Source organism: Microchirus variegatus (assembly GCF_963457635.1).
Source record: "Microchirus variegatus genome assembly, chromosome: 13".
Lineage (NCBI taxonomy): Eukaryota > Metazoa > Chordata > Actinopteri > Pleuronectiformes > Soleidae > Microchirus > Microchirus variegatus.
Genome location: NC_139814.1, coordinates 11,159,682 through 11,176,633, shown reverse-complemented (window position 1 = coordinate 11,176,633; position 16,952 = coordinate 11,159,682). Strand labels below are relative to the sequence as shown.

The 16,952-nt window shown below is 40.5% G+C and overlaps 1 protein-coding gene across 1 annotated transcript; it reads left to right on the top strand.

Annotated features, from left to right (window-relative positions):
• Window positions 1–4,729: 4,729 nt before the first annotated feature.
• On the top strand, window positions 4,730–16,289 carry bcan (brevican; the record flags this gene model as incomplete). Its single annotated transcript, XM_083899476.1, has 14 exons — window positions 4,730–4,814; window positions 5,944–5,991; window positions 6,154–6,531; window positions 7,357–7,531; window positions 7,718–7,845; window positions 7,974–8,267; window positions 8,354–9,229; window positions 9,703–11,265; window positions 14,197–14,304; window positions 14,422–14,580; window positions 14,655–14,737; window positions 15,201–15,345; window positions 15,523–15,705; window positions 16,165–16,289. 14 exons carry the CDS (start codon window positions 4,730–4,732, stop codon window positions 16,287–16,289), a joined length of 4,350 nt encoding a protein of 1,449 aa, XP_083755602.1.
• Window positions 16,290–16,952: the final 663 nt, after the last annotated feature.

Below are 16,952 nucleotides of genomic sequence, written 5' to 3'. Positions count from 1 at the left end.
CCACTGCTGTTAGTGCACCACTGATAGGGATATCTGCATCTGTCCTCACTACTATTACTACTATTTATATGCATAATTAAAGTGTTAGTGATGTTATTTTTCATGTTTCTCTAACTATCGGCCGTCTCTTGCTCAATCGTCAGTGTCTGCAGGCAAAGGGGAGGAGACTGTATTAGTTCTGCTCGTGGATTATGCACCGGCTACAGTGTCTTGATGTGTAAATGCAGCGTGTGGAATTGATTTTAGCTTGACTTGCCTTCATTGTTAGCGACATAAAAAGGGAAGCTGAACAGCAGAGCGCCTGGCTGTGGCAAGACCAGAGACCTTATACAGTGAAAAATGTGATATTATCTCCTCTGCACAAACTCATGTTGCAGGGCACACTAAAATGTATACCAAATATCTCAAAGTGGCCCTTCCCTTCCCTTTAAATGAAGCATGCTCATTCTTGGTGGTTTAAAACTTCCTTCCCTGAAAATAGAGTGTGTGTGTAAGCGAGAGAGAGAGAGAGAGAAAAGCAAACGAGTGTGCCAGTGCCCTGGCCTTTAATTTCACCAGAAGCCTTTTGTAAGGGGGTCAGTATGTAGTGAAAGCACAGTGTGCAGCTGCCCTCCTGGCCCACTGCTCCCTTTTGTGAGACATTTTCTTGTCAAGAATACTAATAGTGATACCAGCTCTGTGGAGTCCACCCAGCTGGTGAGGAAACAGACATCAGTTATTCTTCCATCAAAGACAGCCATTTAATATGTCACAGTTTGGTGTGTTTGTGCGGACTCATTACGAGACATGTGACTGATTTACAGAAGCAGAAAAAGGTTTTGACCAATCCAGAGGCTCTGACTGGGTCAGTATCAATAGATGTCACATTACAGAAGAGAAAGCTTACAATATACAATACAATGCTAAATGTATGTAGGTGATACAGCTGCATTAATAGCCACATAAGTCGCACCATGGCGAACCAAAGTGCACTGGACCACGTAGTGGAGACAAGGGTTTTATAAAGAGTCTCAGTGCATTCAACAAAGTCAAACATCTTCAGCCTCAAGTCAAAATCCCAGGTTTAAAGAATGCATTTAGCAAATACGTCAAATGCTGCAATGTCAGTTATACCCAGTGTTGTATTAAATACCTTAAAGGGATACTTGAGAAAAAGTACAAGTATCTTACCAGAAAATGACGTTGGTTGAAGTTGAAGTCATGTTTTATAATATTACTTCAGTAAAAGTCTTAAAGTATGACATTTACTGTACTTTAGTATCAATAATAATAACAAAGTGAAACTGTTGTGGGTTCAGTTCCTGGTAGTCTCTGTCTTAACACACTTAAGCCCATGTAGAATGGGTGAAAACTGTAGTGTAAAGCAGCTCATTAAGACTTGGAAAGCTCAATATAAATACAGACCATTATTATCAACTATTCTTCTTTATTTATTAGTAACGAGGAACAAAGGTAGTTAGAGGAAATGTAGTGGAGTACAAGTAAAAGTTTCTAGAAATACAAATAATAGACGTACGAATTTTGTACAGTAACAGAAGTACAGAGTATTTGTACTTTGTTATATTACAACACCGGTTATGCCTTATGCAGCACATCTAACCCATTTTTTTTTTTGGAATACATGTAGGAAGCACTATATATCTTTAGGATCTCATCCTCATCTGTTTTAGAGTGTTAGTGTTTATTATTTTGAGTTCTCAAACTCAAATGACCTTGGGGCCACCGAGCATCTAGTCTGGCCAGTAGGGGGCCCTGTCAAGTGAAAAAACATTTATATGAGTTTAAACTTACATCATGAAATTTCATCATGATATCACAGTGACAAAATAAAAGTGTTGTTTATATTAGGTGGCCTCTGTTTTAATGGTAATGTTGTAATTCTACATTTACATTTTAAACCCATAACACAGTGACTATTGAACTAAAGCTTGATTTAACAGTTACACAGTGAATCAAATCACAATCACAATATCTGACGATAATTAGATATTTTCCCTAAATCGTTCAGACCAAGTACAGTCTGCACTTTCACATTTAAATGAACTGTAGTTGGTTTATTAAAGGTATTGCATTTGTGGCAAAAATAACCTTTGTATATCTCTCATATTGTATGTATTTGATAGCGCCACCCTGGGGGGAGCAGTTTAAATTCAGGAAAGAATTCTCCATAGACCATATTTAAAAAGAGGATGTAGTCCTTTTCTCCCTACAAGACCAATTTAGAAGTAAAAATATATTGAATAGCCACCAGGGGGCAACTCTACTGGTTCGGGAAAAGAACTCTGAATGGAAGTCTATGGGAAAATGAGCTTTGTAATGTCAGTAAACATTTTCCTGAGGAGTTTATGTTCACCATTGCTATTTTGATGTCTTCTTCAAAGAACATTTTTGTGAGTTATCTTCCCATTTAGAGGAAAATAGAATATTAGTTGACCTTGGTGAGACAGCAGGTATAGTCTGTGAATTTCCTGTTGCAGTAGCTTGAGGCTGACCTCTCACCCTCGATGTATGGACGTAACTATACAAGTGACAGAGTGACAGCAGCGATGATCGCAACATCCTATTGTTTGTGTTTATTGTCCAATTGTCACGCCACTCCTCCTGCACAATAACCTCATTCTCAAAGTTCTCCCAGCAGACAGCAGTCCGCCCAAATCGGACCCAAAACCAGCGATGCTGATGGTTACGTGGTCTGGCTCACCTCCGAGCCCTAACATGCCTCTGCTCCTCTACCTAATATAGGAGCTGTATTTGCAAAGCAAACATGTAAAAATTATCATAACCAAACGTAAAAAGGTTGCATTTTTGGAGCGTAGATTTCCTAAAACACTGTTCTTCTCAGTTTTTCTCCGTTAACATGCAAACGCGATAATGGAAGTTTTCCAAAATCTCCAGTTTTTAGAAAGAATCGTTTTCAGAGGCGAAATCGCTGTTTGTGTGTAAACAAAAGGCACAAACGCAGGGGAGAGTCTCCGTTTTTAAAAATACCTGTGCTAGTGTAAACGTAGCCTAAATTGGCACTGGCCAAAGCACGACTGTGGAGGCCTCAGGACCTGTACTGTAGGTGACATCATGACCAGTTGCCACTTCCTATGTTGTACATGTTGTGTTGTAAAGATGATCTATTTGTGTCTATTGGAGGCCTGTTATCTTTTATACTGTATCGTCAGCTCGTTCCTGTCCATTAAAGTCAGGTCTCTTTACTAAATAGAGACATTAAAAACAAGTGCACGCTCTATCAAACTAATGTAGACTGATGTGTCTTAGTGTGAGGTTCATAATGACACTGTGTGTGTTTTGTCTTGAAACGCACAGTGGCTCCTCTGTAGATTATCTTTTCATGCATTTGCACATCAAAAGTTTTGTTGTGCTGTTGGTATCAGCAACAGCACAACAACACTCTGCTTTGCTAACTCTGTCTTTGTTGCCAGTTTCTCTGGACACAGATACTACGTATATACCGACTCTGACAACAACAGAAAATCACTTTGTTGTATTCCGCTCCTCTTTCATTTGCTGTTCTCCACACACTCACACACACACACATACAGCATTACACTGTCTCTGCTGTGTTCACACTGTGAAAGTGACTAATTATAGACAAAACTGTCAGCACGCAGATGAAAGAGCCTTCATTTTTGAGAGCGAGAGTTGCTTCATAATGCCATGCATAAAGGAAATGGAGGAGTGGCTTTCAGCTGGAAGGAATTAAAAGTAATTGCTCCAAGAGAACCAAGAACACCCCTGAAAAACAAAGAATCACTTTTATAATTTTGGGGAAAACATTTTTAATTATAACTGGTTACACTTGTTTATAATGGTAGATTAAGTCATGCACGATGACGCTAACATTTGTTAATGTTTTTTCTATATTGACTACAAAAACCGTACAATATAATGTTTATTTTGTAGCTCAGACAGTGTGGTATATTGAAGGATATAATATAGATTTACAGGTCAGGTTCTAAAAATGTTCATTGCTGTCATAATTTGTTTATACTGTATGAAAATCGCTGTTATCAAATGTATGGTTGGACACATAAGAACAATAATACACATCAGAAATGTAGAGGGTTTTGAATATTGCTGAACACTAACAGCAACAGTTGATCGAATATAATGGACGTGCTATAGTAGCAGTGTTGTGATCATAGTGGTTAAACGACCTGAGAAGAAATAAACACCTTAGTTACAAGTCAACATAAAAACTGTGCCACTGCTCTAAATCAAGAAAAGACTCCTTAACGGCCATGAAAAGTAACTTGGAGTACATGTTCTGCTTTCTGATGACTGCGAGTGAACATTTGCAGCTTCATCACTGCTGCCTCGTGAGGTTGTGTGAGGTCAGTGCGAGCATCCTGCCATGCCTGCTGGGCTAATAACAGGGCCAGACTGATGACGGAGAGCTGGCTGGATGCCGCTGGGCTGAGACGCCGTGTCATTAGCTCCCGGATGTGATGAATGGCTTGTGGTCAGGAGTCTGTGCGCTCCGTTTCTCTTTTGAGAAGCAGAGACGTCGGTCTTTTGTGCTGTATCAATGCGCTTTGAGAAACATTTTTCAGTACTTTAAGGGACTTGTATGTCAATGTTTTACACAAAGATTGTGCTCCAGTGTTATTGAGCCTGTTTTGTCCAGGCCTGGAAGAGACTCCCTCTTTCCCAACTCCCAAGAAACCACCATCAACACATTAAACAGACCATTTTAAAAGGTTTATTTAAAACATGCATGATGTCTGCTGGCAGTCTGGCTCGGAGCGTTTCGAGGGAACTCCACTGCAGCTGGTATGGTCTGGCCTCTTTAACTGGAACCTCCAGTGCAGGAATAATCAGCTCCCAGGATCCGTCTACACATCCATCACATACACATGCAGAGACACACACATAGTTAAAGGGAAGGCATGACCCTGGGGTCATAACACCCCTGTAACTAATAACCTAATCTGCAAAGGTGTTGATTCACATCGCTTATCTTTTTTAGTATTATTTATGAAATTCTTCAAGACAACATTGGCTAATTATGGTGACCTTGAGTGTCATGAAAGGCGCCTCCAAATATAATGCATTATCTTTAATAACGCTGGTATATAAAAAGGCCTGGAGTTTACATGTTCTCCCCGTGTGTAGGCAAATTAGACACTCTAACTGACTGTAGGAGTGAGCGTGGATGGTTGTTTGTCTCTACATGACCCTGTGATGGACTGGCGACCTGGAGTCCAGGGTGTAGCCCACCTTTTGCTTTATGTCAGCTGGGATTGGCACCAGCACCCCCTCATGTGGCGGATTAAGATACACTGGAAAATATGTCAGTGATGCTGTTTTATGTCAGTTAGCATCTGCCATGTTGCAAAACTGTCTGTGTGATTCCTTCTTCCTAACAATTATTTGCAGTGAGCGACGTTACCAGCACAATATTTCACATATTATTTTTACTGTGTACAGATGATGAATTGCTTTCATAATTATTCCTATAACAGCATGTATCTTATGTATTTCCAGCTGTTTTTGATTCATCTCTTACTTCCAAAAGCAGCAAATCACGTTAAATGTGAATTATAATAAACAGCCATGAGTCAAGCTGAGGTGACGTTTATTTATGTATGTACATTTAAAACGGCCACAAAACATAAATCAGTAATGCATATGAGTTGAGCTCTAAAACATAATTTAAGTGCGACACTGCGCGCTCACATCTGTACATGTGCAAGTAGGTGGATGCTGTAACAGAACTGTAATGCAGACGTTTGCAGGCACTGACCTTTAATGTTACTGCAGCAGTAATGGAACATTATTACAATACATGACTTCAACTGCTCTGCCTCTTAAGGTTAAGAATTCTTAATAAATCAGATTTTCTTTTTGTGAAGTATCTTGCTGTATTTTTTTATTTTTTATTTTAATTGCCTCTTCTTCTCCACAGACATGTTCTTACACTTCTGTGTGTAGTCTGTCCCTTCACCCTGGCCTTCCCCACCCGAACACCATCACCACGTGGTACGTCGACATTTTCCCACAATCCTTGTCTTTTTATAAAGATACTTGAGTCTGAATATGGCACACACACACACACACACTTAAAAGCACCTACAGTGAATTGACTTATCTCTCTCTGTGTCCTCTCTATCACTCTCTTTCTGTATGTTTCTCTCTCTGCAGATGATTTCCATCCCCTCCAGGTGAACATCCCCCACTCAGGCCCAGTTTTTGCTCCGCTGGGCATCTCCATCTCCATCCCCTGCTTGGTGTCTCTCTCCTCCGCACCAACCACCTCTTCCTCTTCCCCCGTCCTACCGCGGGTCAAGTGGACCGTGGTGTCCGGTGGGGTGGAGACTCAGATCCTGGTGGCGCGGGGTCAAAGGGTGAAGGTCAACGAGGCGTTCCGAGACCGCGCCTCGCTGTTTAACTACACGTCGTCCCTCGATGATCTGTCACTGTGGCTTGAAGATTTGCGCTCCAGTGACTCGGGCCACTATCGCTGCGAGGTGCAGCAGGGCCTGGAGGACGCCAGTGATATTATACAACTTAAGGTCAAAGGTAACAAATGACAATGACAGCGATCATCATAGAAGGCTTTTAAAGATTAAGAGAAACTAACTTGACTTAATGAACTTAAGTTTATTAACATTGTAAAACTCCAATAGGGATCCTCGTTTCATTAAGATTCATATTATAAATCACTATAGTGTTTTTAACTATTTCCTCTTTTTACTATTTTTTACTGAAATTTCTTAAATATGATTACATTATCTTGAACAAGTAAGCCAGCCAGGGCCAACACATCATTTATAAAGTGCTTGACATATTATTCACAACTTTATTTTGTAAGGATGTGGTATTTAAAACATATACAGTACATATGGCCAAAAACATTATCACAATTAAAACATTTCAAATCAGTTGATTCAATTATTATTGTGATATGTGGTTACTAAAACAGATGTTAAACAATATTACAAAAAATGTGAGGTAAAATGTGTTGCATCTCAAAAGTGTGTTTCACCATAATATTGATACTGAGTGTTTACTATATCATTGTATCAGGACAATTACATATACCATACATATTGTTATTGATTTATTGCCTAGTTCTACATAAACACATACATCTTAAGTAAAAGGCCTCAGAGTTGATTGGCAACTTAATAAATCTGCATGGAGCCAGTCCCAGGGTCCCAACCAATTATCGATTTTGTGTCATGATACATTACTTTATACAATATGAGCTCACAGTGGGCCTGTCATAGTGTCACAGATTGATTTTATTACAGTAAATAACACTGTTTTTTTTGTTTGTTATACTGAAACCTAGTCATGATCTGATGCCTGTGTGTCTGTGCACGTTTGTGTGTTTGTGTGTAGGTGTTGTGTTTCATTACAGAGATGCGTTGGGTCGGTATGAGTTCTCCTTCCATCAGGCCCAGAGGGCTTGTGAGGCCATTGGAGCAGAAATTGCCACTGCTGACCAGCTGCTGGCAGCCTATTATGATGGATATGAGCAGTGTGATGCAGGCTGGCTGGCAGATCAGTCTGTCAGGTAAATAATGATCTCTCTATCTTCTGTAGGACACTCTGTCTGCTCTAGCCCTCAGATTCTTACATCTAAGTCTACATACTGTGCATAGTTGGTGTATCTGCTGTTTATGAATGAATAAAATGTAATTACTGACTTTTATAGTTGTACCAACACAAACTGTATAAGAAACTGATTCACTCTTCCAAGGTACCCAATTCAAACACCCCGTGAAGGTTGCTATGGAGACATGGATGGGCAACCAGGAGTGAGAAACTATGGGACAATGGATGCAGATGATCTTTTTGATGTGTATTGTTACATGGAAGAAATTAATGGTATGAATAATGAGATCAGAAATATTTTGGGCCCATATATATTATAAAAGTTTACTTCCTTAAATATACACAACTGTAAAATACTGTAAAATAAATGTAACTTTATAACAATTGTTGTGTGTTTGTAGGAGAGGTGCTCCATGACTCCATCCCACAGCACTTATCATATGCTGAAGCACTAACGTACTGCAGGGCTACAGGAGCAGAGCTGGCTACAACAGCACAGCTGTACTTAGCGTGGAGTGAAGGTCTGGATCGTTGCAGCCCCGGGTGGCTGTCTGATGGCAGTGTGCGCTTCCCAATCATAACCCCCAGAGAGCGCTGCGGGGGGGCTCAGGCAGGCGTCAAAACAATTTACCGCTTTGGCAACCAAACTGGATTCCCAGAGCCGTCAAGCCTTCATGACGTATATTGTTTTAAAAGTGAGTGTTACATTTTGAGCAAAAGAAAATGGTTGTGTATTGCTTTCTCACGTTACCTCTTTGGTCTAACTGTGTGTCCTCTACAGATAACGGGAATGCTCCCACTGACTCACCTGTTGACTACGAAGCAACGGAGCCTGAAGACATAGGACAAGATGTTGTTATTTTTACGGAAAAAGATCAAGAGCTGCAGCTGAACCAATATGCGGAGCAAGTGGAGCGAGAGGCTCAAAGTCTGCTGGAATCTTTTGCCTTTGTCTCACCTCTTTCCACTCAGAGAAATCTGTCTGATACTCAACCAACAAACGTGTCAGACACAACACAGTCTCCCCTCAACACCACATCTACACGGGACCTCCTTCAGCCTTTTGATGAAACTTCATCTCCTACAGACATGAGCTCTCAATCCATGTACCCTTCAGAACTGACATACAGCACAGCCAGCAGCAGAGAAACCTATGATGTCCCACAAAATGCATCATTACTTCCCAGTGTTTACAATGAGACAGATTCACCCCTGGAATTCAACCTCACCTCTCACCAATTTGAGCATGAAAGAACCACTGAGTTTCCTGAAATATCAAATGAACCATACAGCCATAACCAAACAGATCCAGACACAGACCCTGAAGAGCACATGCAACCATTTGAGACGCTGAAGGACTCCCAAGAAATTCAAGAAACATACCTGGATGTCACCAGATCACAAGCTAATCACAGCGAAACAGACAGCAACTCTACACGAGAAGAGGCAAATGCTGTTGAGGCAAGTTCAGTAACCAGTGACAACATGCTCCAGGAGAAGTTTGAGGAGGCAACAGTCACAGGACCTGGACTAATGTCTCCATCAACTCAGTCACCAAGTGAGGAAGACAAGTTTCAAACACAAACTACCAAAGCTGGCATTGAAGACCTAACTACACCGTGGCTCTCTATTGATGGATCTGGAGATATTTCTCAAGGTATGATTTAATATAATCATGATACAGATCTCCACAGCCATGCTAGATCATGTACTTACCGAATTGCTAATGTCATCCTGACTATGCTTTGATAAGACGCAGGTTTTAGTAATGAGTTCATTTGAAAAGAAATACGACAGTATTAGTTTTAGAGGTATAGTATTTGCTTACTAATGTACTGGGTACATATAACTTCAAAAATATTTTGTTGCAGTCTATCTAGTTGTGATATAGTTGCTAAAATCCAAAAATGTCAACGTCATGGTAAAATTTGAGGAAGGATCTGGAATGTCATCGTAATCCCTACAGTTTTTGAGACGTCGGTCAGTTGGTCCACTTTGGTCCATACTCCGACTGCAATGTGTGTCGTAAAGGTCCAGTTTATAAAATTTATGTGGCTTTATTGGCAGAACTTGGCAGAATACATTTGCAGCTCCTAAAATCTTGCGTCAATCTTTTTGTGTCTTCCTCAGAGACGGATCTTGATGCTGAAACCGTCAGTTTCACCACCTCGTCCGATTCATTAGCCTCTGGGTTCACCACTCATCCATCACCATCTGCTTCAGCAGCTAACATTCCTGTTCAACCTTGGACTGGAATCCCACACCCGACGTCTTCGTCTGACTCGCAAAGCACTGAGAAACGGGGCTTCAGCATCGTCACCACGGCAGCACAATTATGGGAGTCTTCCATTTCTAAGCAGGAGGGAAGTACAAGCTTGGAATCAGAAGACTCAGTCACAATTGAAACTGAGGAAGAAGAACTTCATGTGACCAAGGCTGCACACAACATTGTTTTTGGAACCGGTTTTGCCACCACCAAGTCTTCAGAGGGGTCAAACAGTTCTCAGCTGCCTACTGACTCTACCACAGCACTGTATCGCACACCAGAGTCCAGAGGGTATTGGGGTACTGCAACTATTGCTTCTGAAGAGGCAAGTGGACAGGAACCTGGCACAGATACAGTCACTGCAGTCTTTGGAAAAGATGATGAAGTTGCTCCAACTGAGGAAATTAAAGTTTTCCCGTCTGTTGAAGGTGAGGTTAAAGTTTCCTTTTCACTGGAACAGGAAGTTAAAGTTTCTCCAACACCTGAAGAAGACGTCACACTTAATCTAACCTCTGAAGATGAAACTACAATTTTACCAACTTTGGAAGAAGAGGCTAAAGGCTCCTTTTCACTGGACAAAGAAGTTACACTTTCCCCAATGTATGAACGAGAAATAAATGTTCACCCAACAACTGAAGAAAAAACAACATTTTCCACTTCACTAAAAGAAGAAGCGTACATTGCCCCAACTCTTGCAGATGGTGAAGTCACCCCAGTTCTTAAAGAGACAACTGTTTCACCTACTTCAAAAGAAGAAGATAACATTGCTTCAACCATTGAAGATGAAGCTAATGTTGTCCCAATCCTTGAAAAGTTTGATGTTGGATCAACCATTGAAGAAGAAGCTAATGTTATGCCAACCTCTGAACAAATTGATGTCGGTCTAATGTCTGAAGAACAAGCTAATATTTCCCTACACATAGAAGAGGAGGCTAATTTTACCACAGCCCTTGGAGAAGAATCTAAAATTGCTTCAACCTCAGAGGAAGAAGTCAACGTTGCTCCTACAGTTGAGGAGGATTTCACCATCTATCCTCTTGTTTCCCAAAGTTCTAACTGGGCTCTGCTGACCACCGCGACAGGACCCCAAGAATCTGTCAATGATCTCGAGTACAGCAGAAGAACCACTTCCCCCTCCTCAACAGCAGCTTCACGTTCCTCCACAAGTACAAAGCCCACCGGAGCTACGACAAGAACGACCACCACGGCCATCACAACCACCACGCATTGGTCCAGACGCGCCTGGAGCCCGACCACATCGTCGCCAAGAATTTTCCACAAGACAACAGGGCCTCAGAGGGTGACACACCACAAACCACCAGTGGATCAGGGTCTGGTGGATGTGGAGTTTAGTCCCACCCAGCCACCCACACTGCTTATCTTGCCCAATGAGAGGGCAGCTGTAGGCAGTACAGGGAAAGCTTCAGGTAACGTTAAAGCCACTTTCATCTGCTTAACAGTCCTCTTCTTGCTACTCGGCGCAGTGATGCACTAAAATCCCCGGTGTGTCCTGTGCCCAAACCTACCTTTTACCTCCATTTTCTGTAAAACTTTCCCCTTCCTTTTCAAACGACTTGCTGCATTTGTTTCACTTGTCTCAAAAAGCCCACTCACCCCTTTGACTCCTTCCACCTCTCACTCCTGATCCCAATTCCCCTCAAGATACTCACACTGGGAAGATTCCCATTTGGCATTTGTCAACAATCCAGTCCTGCTGTGCATGACATTCTCCTCCCTATGCAAAGATTGACTTCTGTGAAGTACTGTGATATAGTGGTGTGCCTGAGTGAATGAGTGGTTTAGTACTTCTTCTCATGAAGATTTTCTGCAAAAATCCTGGTTAGCATTGGTTAACCTTTCACAGAACCATAATCAGTGGGTTTTGTTTTCTGAAAATTATTCACTCGCACACACACTCATATTCTTGAACACTCACTGTGTGCTTTTTGTTTTGCAGTAATTTGCTTGTATAAAGGGACTCTGTTTCTCTGTTACAGCAATTGTGTTGAATGTAACAGCGCTAACAAGTGCAATCGCAATAATGTTTTACATTAAAAGTTATTTAATCCATAACATAACTGTCAGTTTATCAGTTCTATTGATATTTGAGACTACTACCAAAAGCACAGATTATTATTTTGCTTATAAGCACAAATATTGTTGTTGCACTTACTATCACATTAAGTGTCCTCGCTGGGTTGTTGTTGTTTTGTGTGGTTTTGTGTTTAGTCACGTCTTGTTCTGTTGTTTAATCATAACCTTTCAAGATTTGAATACTACTGAATTGTGTTTTTAGTTGTAATAATGATAAAGACAACTAAGTCATATGTGTCAACTCCTTTTTCAGTCTCACACATTTAATTTTCAAATTTTAAAGGAGACATATTATGCAAAATCAACTTTTTAATCAGTTTAATACATATATTCAGGACTCTGGAGGCCCTGTGAGTAGGCTAAGTGTGAAAAAAGATGACTCACTCATGTTTTTGTAGTCCTCCTCTAAGTACAGGAGATAAAACAGAAGTGATGTTGACTTCCACACTCATTGTGACTTCACAATGAGACATTCCTGGAATTGTTGTTGTCTTGCTCCGCTCCGCTTTGTCCCTAAAAAACACAGGAGAGGGCAATAGTATCTAGGAGAGCATAAGTCAGAGAAGTGTTCTATTCTTGGCTGCACAGTGCAGCACAGAGTTCTACACAAACTTCCAGCCTCAGAGGATTTACGTGTCCAGTGGATACATGTTATATATGATGGAAATGTGCCGGCTAGAGTTGGCTTTTCCAAATGCTAACTGCTGACGTAGTTTCCTGTGTCTCATTGCACTCAAAACGAGCGTTCTGAACAGGGCTGTTTTGGCAGAGTGATTGAACTGCTGTGGTGCTTCATCCTTATGGTATTTTGACCAAAGCATGTCACAGACATGTTCATTAGGACACCAGAGAACTAGGTTAACTTGGAGAAATATTATAATATTATAAACTGTACGATACTATAATGTCCTAAGTTTGCCGAAAACTTAGAGTTCAACTTTATATGTTGAGTAGTCTATATTTAGTTTTTTAGTTATTGTCATTTGAGGTACTTCAGGTATTTCAATTCAACAAAACACATATGTAGATTAGATGAGTGAGAATTTGTAGCTGTAAAAAGACAACTTTCATTATTGAAAGCAAATGGAGCAGCATGGCATCGTTGATTCATACTCAAAACGTGGTATATTTCAGTGGTTCTGCCTGATCTAGATGTGGATTATTTATCCAAACGGAATGATGGTTTTCTTTTGACTGCATATGATTGTCATTATGAGTAAGGCCGTTATTACCTTTTATACACACGCTAACATAAAGAGAGCTCTCTAAATAAATAGCACTATATGAGTGCTCAGTATAATGACAGACACCACAGAGTTCCTGTTTATAGGGTGTCAAGGGAAACAAACCAAAGCCCTTGTAAAATGTTTAATTTTGGTCGTGACACACATACCACCACTTTGCCTTCTTTCACAAATGTAGAAAATTAAAATGAAACTCCAATCCCTCGTTTTTCTTCAGGGCCTTGTGATGGTGACACACAAGAGAGAGATTCTTTTGTATGGTTTGATCATTCACAAAGGAGTTTGGCAACACAGCTTCAGTTCATCTTTTTTCCCACATTGTTTTGTTGTTTTCTTTCTCCTTTCGTTTAATTTAGTCTAACTCTGAATAGAATAGAACTTTTTTTTCAAGGCCGTTTACGTAACAATTATACACCCTTGTGATTTACTAGTCATCAGAGGAAGGTTTTTCTCAATAGAGACCGAATGTCAGATGTCTCTTTAATGTGTCCTTTGGTGCATTTTGTCCAGCGCTCCATGTTTGTCCTAAACCCTAACATCCGAACCAAGCAACGTATAACATGTAGTATAAATTTGTAAAATGCTATTTAGTGTCACACACATGGTTTTAGTTTATATCTGTACATTACTTGAGAGTACAAATATGATATGTAAAGTTGACTAGTAAAGGGGAACATGGAAATCTCCTTGGCTTGAATGGCTCATAATCCCGTGACCTGAAGATCTGTCCTTAACACTTTGTGATATTTATTTTGAAAATGTATATCTTAGTTCTCACATTGTTGCAATTATTAGTGGGTGTACATGTATAAGATGGGATAATGGCACATTTTTACCACCTCGTCGGATTGGTCCACTTTTAAAGAGGGATATGTACATTGATTCTTGTGCTTTGCCTTAGTTGTTATTTACCACCAAACACATCCTAATGTAAGCTAATGTGTTCTTTTAGACTCTACCTTGTGTTCTCAGGTTAAAGCAACATTATAATCTACTAATAACTGGACCTTTGCGTTACAGACGCTTGTGTGGACAACCCTTGTCTCAATGGAGGCACCTGCACAGACCAGGACGGGCAGATTAAATGTCTCTGTTTGCCGACGTATGGAGGCACCTTCTGTCAGACCGGTGAGTTCTCACTTCTGCTGAGTTTTTCTAAATAATAGTAAGCTGTACTTCACACAGTTCCCAGTCCTTCGTTTGTTTGAGAAGTGTCCTCTTCTCCCCCTCTGTGTTTGCTGTCAGACATGGAGCGATGTGAACCAGGCTGGGACAAGTTCCACGGTTTCTGTTACCGACACTTCGGCCAGCGTCTGAGCTGGGAGGTGGCAGAGCAGCACTGTCGCATGCTGGGAGCTCACTTGGTGTCCATCATGACCCCAGAGGAACAGAGCTACATTAACAGTACGTCTGCTGCCTGCATGCACAGGAAATGCATGTGGTTTCATTGAGGCACATGTTATTATTCTCTTCCTCAGGTAACTATAAAGAATACCAGTGGACCGGTCTGAATGATAAGACTATTGAGGATGATTTCCGCTGGTCTGATGGGAACCCACTGGTGAGTGACCTTTGACATAAGGAGAAAGAAATGCCCACACTGAAGTGCATCATAAATAAAATCACCTGATTATTTGACAATTATTAATTCCATGCACCCACTGACAAACCATACCAGGTCTTGTTTTGGTACCTAGTTTTAAATAGCACTGTAAGTAAATTAAAAATAAGTCGTCATCCTTGCATTAGAATCTAGAGTAGTTCATGTTTGCAATGTGTCATATATTAATGCTCACTAATTATACTACTATAAAGTGAATGTAATTGAAACGAGACGTTATTGCAAATCAAATCCCAGTGCATGTTGGACAAGTTTTAAAATCACCACAGAGTTTAACTTTTGCCCTTTCAAGAGGTAGAAACATATCAACAAAGCAGAGATCTACTCTCAGTTACTCTCAGATATAGTTGTGAGATATTAACTGAGGAAAACATGGACATACGATCATTTCTTTCTCTCACAGCTCTATGAGAACTGGTACACAGGACAGCCAGACAGCTACTTCCTCTCTGGAGAAGACTGTGTGGTGATGGTGTGGCACGATGACGGACGCTGGAGTGACGTGCCCTGCAACTATCACCTGGCCTACACCTGCAAGAAAGGCACCAGTGAGTCATTCAAATGAGAATAAACACAGACACTATTGTTTAAAGCTCCTCATCAATGCACACAGCTCCCTCTTGTGGTTAATTCAGTCCATTACATTACCATACATCATTGATATCGTGCAATGGTGCTAAGTTGTGAATAAAAATAAAATCTTCAGTGTTTGCCTCTTCCAACAGCCTCGTGTGGTCCACCACCAAAGGTCCGAAACACCTCCATATTTGGAAAAGCTCGACAGCGACATGAAACCAATGCAGTTGTACGTTATCACTGTGCCAAAGGTTTCCAGCAGAGACTCAGTCCTCTGATCAGGTGTTTGCCTGGAGGCATGTGGGAGAGGCCACAAATCATGTGCACCCCTGGTAAGATAATCCTAACCATCATACAGTATGTAATAGTAGACCATATGATGACTCTCACTTGGATTTAAAATCTGAACATACTGGATAATTGATCTATGCCTGTCATATGATAAGATTAACTTAACAAGTATTAAAGTCTATTTTACCCTGGGCCATAAAATGAAGGGTGGAAGATTATGCTATACAATTTGGAAAATACCAGATCTTAAGTGTCTTTGAGTGATATATTTTATCTGTTATTCATGTAGTTTCTGTTTCTATTGTTCATTCATTATCACATACTTATTATTCAGAGCTGTATAATGTACATACAGAATATTTATTGATAGAACCATACATAGTACATTTTAATGGCAAGTTTTGACCATATTAAAATGTAGGGGATACATACATTCATGCAATCTGTTGACATGATTGAATAAAAACACATCCAACAACTGATCATCATTAATTTTTCAGAGGCTGGAGGTCCAACCCAGCAACCTGAGCAGACGTCACCCACCCACAACCTTGCAGCCATTCAAGACGAGTTTGAAGCTAAGGAAACTAAGAAGATGCCACAGTACTGGGACATCAAGTTTTAAGAGTCAGCCATGCTTTCCTTGTCTTGTTGTGTTTAACTCTGCTGCTGTAACGTGACACAAGAACTGAGTGCTTTCACCAATGACTGCTCAAACAGCACAGGACACACTGAACTCCACTTCCTCTTTCCCAAAGAACATGAGTGCACTTAAAGGCTCTGAATTCTTTTAAGGGGGACACTTTTTGCTAAAAAAACAAAACACAACATTTATATATTACAAAAAATGTAAATGATAATGCAGTGACTGCCAGTAACAAAAAATTAAGGTTAAAGTGATGACCTTATGAGTCCTTCTCACAGTAAATCTCTCTGCCAGCTTCAAATCTACATTAATAACTGTACTCTTTGTGGTTTTTTAAAGAAACTTTCTTTTTTAAATGGTGCTAATATTTGAAGAACTTTGTAGACACCAGTGTGATGTAAAAGCGAGACACACACCACTGCTTTTCCAATAATCTGCAGCTCCAAAGCACAACGTCAGTAAATACTGTACATATGTTAGCTTTCACACCCGTGATTGCTGTCCGCATTCTGAAACCTCTGATTCTCCAGCCGACACAGCTTTGTTCGTCAGCTTTATGTTGTAATAAAGTTTTGTAGAACAAAGCAAAGAATAAACTGTTCTCTTATTTTACCCTCAGCACTGTGTGCAGGCTTCATTTTA